The sequence below is a fragment of the Peromyscus eremicus genome, chromosome 15 (genome assembly GCF_949786415.1).
Source record: "Peromyscus eremicus chromosome 15, PerEre_H2_v1, whole genome shotgun sequence".
Taxonomy (NCBI): Eukaryota; Metazoa; Chordata; class Mammalia; order Rodentia; family Cricetidae; genus Peromyscus; species Peromyscus eremicus.
In genome coordinates, this window is record NC_081431.1 from 79,402,163 (window position 1) to 79,410,496 (window position 8,334).

The following is an 8,334-nucleotide window of genomic DNA, read 5'->3' on the forward strand; positions in this document are numbered from 1 at the left end:
ACCTATCCTTCTTTTATAGCCTGGACATCCAGTTCAGGGAATGGCAGGCCCACAGTGTACTGGGCCCTCATTCATCCCTAAACAGTCAAGACAACTCACCTCTACACACAAGCCAACAGACAAATGTACACTGGACAATCCCTCAAAGAGACATCTTTGTCTGATAATTCTAGGCCATGTTATGTTGGCAGTTGACACTAATGAGGACAAGCACCTGCTGTCATCATTCTCATGCACAGATGCTGAAACTGAGGCAAAGCTAAGCATCTTCCAGAGCCATAGAGTTAGTGAGTCCTGGATACAGTGTTTAAACCTGGGTAGTTGGGTCTTGTGACTCTTTTTTTTTTCTATTCAATACCCTCTCCACAGAAATCACTTTATTCAAGTAGTAATGAAGTAGTTTTGTGTGTGGTTACAAAAATTCATGAAAATATAAAAACGTTACAATTATGAGACACTGAGAAATGTAACTAAATATAACATTTAAAATTATTTATAAAACAAAATATTGACCCTTACAAATATATCTCATTACTTACATTTTTTATTTTCATAAAAACTTACTTTATTTGAAGCATTTCTCACTAGTACACTTTACATGAATTAACACCATCAAGATAAGAGTCCTCTCAGGTACAATTTCATTTTCTTGAAAAGTCAAACAAAACACTTGATTTCAGTGGGAAAACTAATGTACACATCAAAGACAAAGACCAAGACCACCTCAGCCACCGTGATCAGCCACCATATCTTTTCTTGAGTTCTTCAACAGAATCCTCCTTCAATTCTGATTTTTCCAAGTGATTGAATAATATACTTGTGATCTTCCTCTCGGGTCCGGACATGAACATCACTGCCATGTCAAACCTTTTCAGCTGAGAAAGTCTCTGTAAGATTTCAAAGATGAGAGACGGCTTTTCTTTCTCAATGTAAAAGTCATGCAAAATTTTAATGATTTGATTGAATACATCTGGATCTAGGTTTTCCTGAAACAACTTTGGATACAAAGATGGTTCGATTTTCCTTAAATACTGATACAACATATCTGGGGAACTTCTCAGCTGCCTGAAGTCAGACTCGAGCTGGAAGGTGTTGGCAGGAACTGGAGGCAGAAGAGCCGTGGCAAACTGATCCGGTGTCTGCTCTACCTTCGCAGAGATCTTCTCACTGAAAGACTGGCCCACGTCCTGCTTCAAATCAACCTGTGGTTGTAGGGCCAGAGTGTCACTGATCTCTTCTATTTTCAACACTTTGGCTCTTGGAGTATCACCTGCGGGCGAGGCGTCCCCCTGGCTTGGATTCTTCTTGCTCTCGGTGCCCACGGCCGCGGGTGCACTTGTTCCAGTACTCTGCGGAGCAGCGGAACTGCCATCTGACGCATCAACGCTCTCTATCAACTCGCCAATTTCTTCAATAAAAATCTTCATGAGTGCTTTAGGTGACCCACGATGAGGCGGATTATCTACAGGTTTTATCACATTGTGTCTTTGTGTGGAGTCAAGAAAGACATCATCCCAATGTCCTTTCTCAATTAATTCCTTTTTAATTTTGAAAAGTTCGGTGATTGCCTGTGTATTTCCAGGTTCCAGAAGTAACACAATTTCAAAGTCTTGCTTGGCCTCATTCAACTTTCCCAGATGTGTTCTTGCAGTTCCTCTCCTGGCAAAAGCCTTGGAATAGGAGCCGTCCAGTAAGATGGCTTGTGTACAGTCTCTTTCAGCTTCTTCATACTTCTGCATCTTCAGGTAGGCCATGGCTCTGTTAGCGGGAAGAAGGGCATTGGTGCCATCCGCGGCTATCCCTCTAGTGTAGCACTCAATTGCTCTCTCGTATTTTCCCTCTTTGAAAAATCCGTTCCCCAGATCTTTCTCTGAAATGGCCTTCTGCTTGTTCTGCTGTTCCTCAATCTGGCGCCTCTCCCCCTCAGCTGGTTTAGTCACCGAAGCAGCTTCCTTGGGACGTGAGTTTTCTCTGGATGAAAAAGCCTGATCAATTTTCCTGAGTTCATTTGTTGCTTCAAAGTTATCTGGTTCTAGTTCTAACACTTTTTCATAATCTTTTCTGGCCTCCTCTAACTTCTGCAGAGCAAACCGAACAGCACCTCATCTGGCGTAAGCTTTGGTGTAACTCCTACTTAAGGCGATTGCAACAGCAAATTTTTTCAATCGAAAGTAAGCTGAGGCTCTGTTTGTCGGCAACACAGGGTTATACGGATCGGCATCCATGCCTTTCGTGTAGCCGTCAATTGCTTCATTGTATTTTCCTTGTTTGAAGCATTTATTGCCCTTTTCTTTTAGAACTAGAGCCTTCTGGGAATCCACGTGCACACCGTCGTCTTCTGACTCTGACTCCTGGGACACAGAATCGTGGGTACTGTCTTCTTTGTCAAGTTCATCAAGAATACTGTCCACATCAAGTTTTGCCCAGGCATCATAATCAAAAGATTTTATTCTGTTTTTTGTGTTTTCCTCTTTGGTTTTTTTGGAAGAATCTTTAGTTTTGCCTTTCTTCTTTTTCCTAAAATTTCCATTTCGATTAGGGGGTAAATTCTCTTCAGGAACACCACCTTGTCTTCTTAGTTCCATGTCCTTCTGTTTAATGTCATTTTTCCAGTGCTCTTAATCCCTCATGAAACCCTGCAATTCCTCTGCATTTTGTTTCACTTGAAGCTGAAATTCAATTGCTTTACTTGTCAAAGCCATTCTGACCAAAGCCAGGGAGACGCGGGCTGGGGCTTGTGACTCTTGTGTTAAGTAAGCCTCAGGATGAGACACAGAAAACTGTTTAGGGAGATGAGCTCAGGAATACTCAGGGTTACTTGCTGGTGGAAGGGAAGCAACTATCTTAAGGAGTTCTTTTGTCTACTTGGACTCAGCCATATTTCCAGAGATGGTACATTAGTTCTAAGCTGTTTTGTAATAAATTTCCCCAAAACCAGAGATGCCAAATAACAGAGATAATCTCACATTTTCCGTGGGTTGGGAATATGGGCATGAGTGGTCTAAGTGACTCCGACCCATGCAGGTTCTTTCAGAAGGTTGCAATCAAGATTTTCATGGGTGGACACCGTGGACTCACTTGACAGCTGGATTTGAGGAAGACATTATTTTAAGTTCCCCTAAGTAGTTATGGGAAGGATTCAGCTCCTCCTGTCTGCTGGATTTGGGACCTTTGTTGCCTTGAAGGTTGTTGGTTAAAGACCTGTCGTTCCTTAGCATATGGAGCTTTGAAAGGGTAGCTCACACACAGTTGATTATCATCATGAAGGCTGGCAGAAAGGGGAAGAGATGCCTGCATCTTCTTTTTTGAAACCTTCATCTTGTTCTTTTAAATTAGTGTGTGTGTGTGTGTGTGTGTGTGTGTGTGTGTGTGTGTGTGTGTGTGTGTATAAGTTCTGTGTGTGAGTATGGGAGCAGGTCAGTCTCCACTTTCCACCTTGGTTGAGACAGAGGCTCCCTGTGGTTCACTGTATACGCCAAGTTAGCTGGCCCACCAAACTGGTGTAATTCTCCTGTTTGTCCATGCTATGTAATCCACAGAGGAACACTGTTTAATGGCTTGCTTCTCCTGTCTTACTCAGTAACTTTCTTATACACTCCCGGACCAGGGGGGTCACCAGAGTGGACTGAGTCCTCCTACATAAATCATTAATCATTAAAATGCTCCACAGGCTTTACTACAGGCCAATGTGATGGAGGATTTTTCTTGCTGAAGTTTCCCTTCCCAAATGACTGCAGCTTTGTGTCAAGTTGACAGAACAACCAGCACACTGTGATATATGTATGTGTATATATATATGTATATATATATATGTATATATATATGATATCTTGTGATATATGTTAGAAATAGTTGGATTCAACCTTGTATGGTATTTCATTATATTTAATATTAGTCATTTCTATTTCATCATATTTTGCACGATATTTCTCTAAAAACAATCCCTGAAATATGTTTCTCATGGACTGTTACTCTCAGGCAGAGCTTGGCTTTGATGAAGGACTCAAACATGGAAGTGATTCCAACAGGAGAGAAGGGCCTCTAAGTCAGAATCAGACATGTGTGTCATAGTTCACACCACAATACTGACCTGTTTCCTTTGTACTACCGAAATCATTGTAGGAGGAAAAGTGACTCCCTTTTCATCTTCAAAGTAATTTACCTATAGCTAAAAATCTAAGGGACATTTACAAGTTGTAAATATAAAGGCTGAGAAAATGACACACTGGGAAAAGTTTCTGCTGTTCAAGCACAAGTACTTGAGTTCAGATCTGAACACACATACATCTGGTGTGGTTCCTACTGGAACACCAGGGTTGGGGAGGTGGAAAAAGAGGAGCATGGAAGCTCACTAGCAGACCACTGGGGCCTGCTGACCAGACTACCTAGAGAGTTGGTGAGCTGCAGAGACAGTGAGAAACCCTGTCTCAAAAGGGAGATGAGGAATGATAAAGGGCGGCACCTGACATTGACCTCTGACCTTCACAAGTGCATACACAGGAGTGTGCATCCACATATACATACATATGCTTGTACACTTGCATATGTGCTCGCGCACGCGCGCGCACACACACACACACACACACAATACATGTGTACAGAATAAGAAAAATAATGCAAAGTGTAATTTCCTGATATTCTTTAGGGTAAATGTTCTAGGACCAAAATGACTCAAATAACATCTAACACACAGATTCAACAAGGAGGAAGAAAATATCCCTCAGGTTTTCCAGAGAACTGAATAGACATTGATGGATATATCTTTCTTTCAGATTAAATTGAACTTCTGATGTGAAGAGAGTTTACAAGCTTCTGACCTTGAAAGCTACATTTTCCTCCTTAACTAAATTTCTCTTATTTAGATGTGTTAGCTCTCAAGAAACTGAAAAGTACTATATTGGTTTTGGAAAGGTCTATATGTTATTTAGAAAATGTGAGAAAAAATTTCTCTGGCAAATGCCCCCTTCCTTCTGGTGAAGTGGACTCACAAACAGACCATTCCCTGGTCTTAAGAGTTTTCTCTGAGGCTTACATGACCCAAAATATACAAAGTAACTTTGCAGCAGTATTTCATAACTTGATAAAATAAATATTATTGGACAGAATGTGGATATTTGTGCAAATGAGGCCTGGCCTTTAAAGACAGAGAACATGCAGGGCTGTTAGGAGATGGCCATGCATGGTCTTAATTAGGTAATTTGCTGAAAGCTTGGTTTTCACTTAGCTTTCATGGTCATAATCCTTGCCTTAGGGTTAGCTGTTTCAGGAAAGATACAGTAATTTATAGTTTATGAAACATATTTTAATTTAAGGAATTGACAAATTAACATATCTGGACAGACCAGAGACATCTTTAAAGTATGGAATAAATAAATGCTATCATTCATGTGTGATTACAGCCCTCCTAAGAGCTGGGTTGTACATTATTCAACTTTATTAATGCTCACTTAGATTCTAGAGTGCGGCCAGGAACCTAAACTTGTACAGAGCTAGGATGAACTAATGCTCCCTGGAAAATCTGCATTTGTTAAATCAGTCAACAAAGCTGACTGGTTAAAACTTCTGCAACTGAACAAAATTAGAATATTGCAGTTCTAGAGCATAATTATCTTGGGCTATCTTTAGTCCCTAAATAACAATTTACTGCTCACCTCAGTATTTGACATAAAAACCTTGAGACTGTCACGTGAAGCCTTTGCAATATATAAACAGATTCTTAGTTTCCACCAACCCAAAGGCTATAGGACCATCAGACAACATCCAAGGACTGTAGCAGAGACTGCCTCACTTTACTCTAACCCACATACCCAATGTTCCCACCCAAGTATTTGAAAAGTACTTGATTCATAACTTTTTTAGTTTTGTTACAAACGAAACTGTGATGACATTGAAACCCAGTCTTGTGCTGTGATGCTTTGAAGGATAGCTGTCTCCATAAGCTCCTGTGTGGTTTTGTTGTTGTTATTTGTTGTTTTTGCTTTTGCTTTTTCAAGACAAGGTTTCTCTGTGTAGTGCTGGAACTGGCTTTGTAGACCAGGCTGGCCTTGAACTCAGAGAACTGCCTGCCTCTTCCTCCCAAGTGCTTGGATTAAAGGTGTGTGCCACCACCACTGAGCTCCTATGTTTGAATACTTGATCCCCAGAAGGTGGAATTCTTTGGGGAAGATTACGATGTGTAGCCTTATCTGAGGAAATATGCCGCTGGGGGCAAGCTTTGAGGTTTCAGAAGACTCCACCAACTCCAGTTAGCTCTCTTCTACCTTTTGCTCAGAGATCAAGATATGAGGTCTCAGCTACTGAGGCTGCCATGCCTTTGTTCCATCCTCATGGACTCTGACCCTGTGAAACCTGAAGCCCAATTCATCTTTTCTTTTTAAGTTACCTTAGTTATGGTGTTCCGTCACAGCAATAAAAACAGACACTAATATAGGGGGAGTGTCTAAATTTATGTCCCTGAAGTGGGGTGGCTCCCATTTGACCCTAGAATATAGTCTATTTTATTCCCTTGAGGAATAAAGGACAGCTGTCTTTTCCCGAGACAGCTGTGTCTTGGCATCAGCACTAGGCAGTGTGATTTTAGAACAAGGCTACATGTTGATTCATCTACCCAGCATCTGCTGTCCTGTGCTCAGTAGCATTTCTGCTCTCTACTCACCAAATATCAGCTGAAATCACTACTTCTCACTCCAACACAATTAACAAAAAAAAACAAAAACAACCAAATAAAACCCTCCATGTATTTCCAAGTATTTCCTAGAGACAAAAATGAGTAATATAAAAAACACAGTAGACCACAAAAGTTTTAATTATTTTCTTATGTGTATGGTGCTATGTGTGTGCTTGGTGCTGTCCAGAGGCCAGAGAAAGCTGCTGGGTATCATCCTCTCTCTCTCCATGCTTTTTTTCCATTCAAGTCAGGCCCTGTCATTGAACCTGGTGCTCAAATTTTTCAGCTAGGTTGTCAGTCTCAAAGTCCAAATTATCCCCTGTCTCTTCCTGTCCCTCCATGCTTGAACCCCGGCTCAGGTTCTCCCACTTTCACAGCAAGTGTGCTCACATCCTGAGCCATATCTCACAGTCCTTTCCTTTCCTTTATCATCTAGAACCCAGCACTCTTCTTTTCCTCCCCCTGCTCCTCTTCATCTTTCTCCTCCTCTTTATGTACCAGGACCACCACCCTCACACCATTTGAGGGACACTGGACTCTGGTACTTGGCGTGGAACAAATATTTGCCAAGTGTCCTGGCTAGTTATATGTCAACTTGACACAAGCTAAAGTCATCTGAAACAAAAGAACTTCTATTGAAAGAAAATGCCTTCATAAAACCAAGCTGTACAGCATTTTATTACTGATTGATGGGGCAGATCCCAGTCCATTGTCAGTGGTGCTGTTTCTGGGTTGGTGGTCGTAGGTTCTATTAAAAGGTAAGCTGAGCAAGCCATAATGAGCAAGCCAGTAAGCAGCACCTCTCCATAGCCTCTGTATCACTCCTTTCAGGTTACTGCCTTGTTGAAGTTCTCCTGATTTCCTTTGATAATAAACAGTGCTGTGGAAGTGTGAACCAAATAAACTCTTTTTGCCCCAAGTTGCTTTGGTCATGGTGTTTTGTCACAGCAATAGAAACCCTAAGACACCAAATATAGACTAAAGTTCTGGAAATATGCCAGTGAGTGACGGATGATAAACTAAAGGAGTAAATGGAAGCAGCCCATACCACAGCGCAGAGTTTCAAAGCTATATGCTTTTCAACAAACACAGAACAAACACACCTTCATGCATGTATGTATGTACAGTAATGAATAAGACAAGACCTCACCTTTCCAAGGGATTGTAACCTAGTTGGGGGAATGATGTATTCATATGGAGATAAGCAATAACAGATAGACTATCCTATAAAGCAAAACAATGGCATTATAAATGAAATGGAGAAGACCTAAAAGACCACATTGCATCAAAAAGAATAGACTTTATCACTTGAGTGTGTGAAGAGGCAAGTCAGATAGCGGAATGGAACTGAAAAAAAATTAATATCATTTCCTTTTTCATCCAGTGTATTGGGCATATTTGAAGGAAGCAGAAAGCTGCCATACAACAGTAATAGTCTTTTTATGATGGCACCATTTACCTCTGAGTTCTGCAGGTTGGAAATCCAGGTTAGCTGGGCTGGTTCTCTTGCTAAGAGTTTCCTGAAACTGAGGTCGACAATAGTTGGGGAAAAGATTGCTTTCTAAATTCAGCCATGCCATCATCAGAATCCCATTCTTACCTCTGCAGGATGGAGCTTCTTTGCTGTTGACTGACTGTTGCAGGGAGGAGAACAACTTCCTTGGGCT

General features: G+C 41.2%; 1 protein-coding gene across 1 annotated transcript; it reads right to left on the reverse strand.

The window, feature by feature from the left end:
* Positions 1-477: 477 nt before the first annotated feature.
* LOC131925266 (RNA polymerase II-associated protein 3-like) lies at positions 478-2,620 on the reverse strand. Its single transcript, XM_059280561.1, is given in 1 exon segment — positions 478-2,620. A coding segment is annotated over 1 exon segment (1,848 nt). The 5' UTR covers positions 2,586-2,620; the 3' UTR covers positions 478-737.
* Between the last annotated feature and the right edge of the window lie 5,714 nt (positions 2,621-8,334).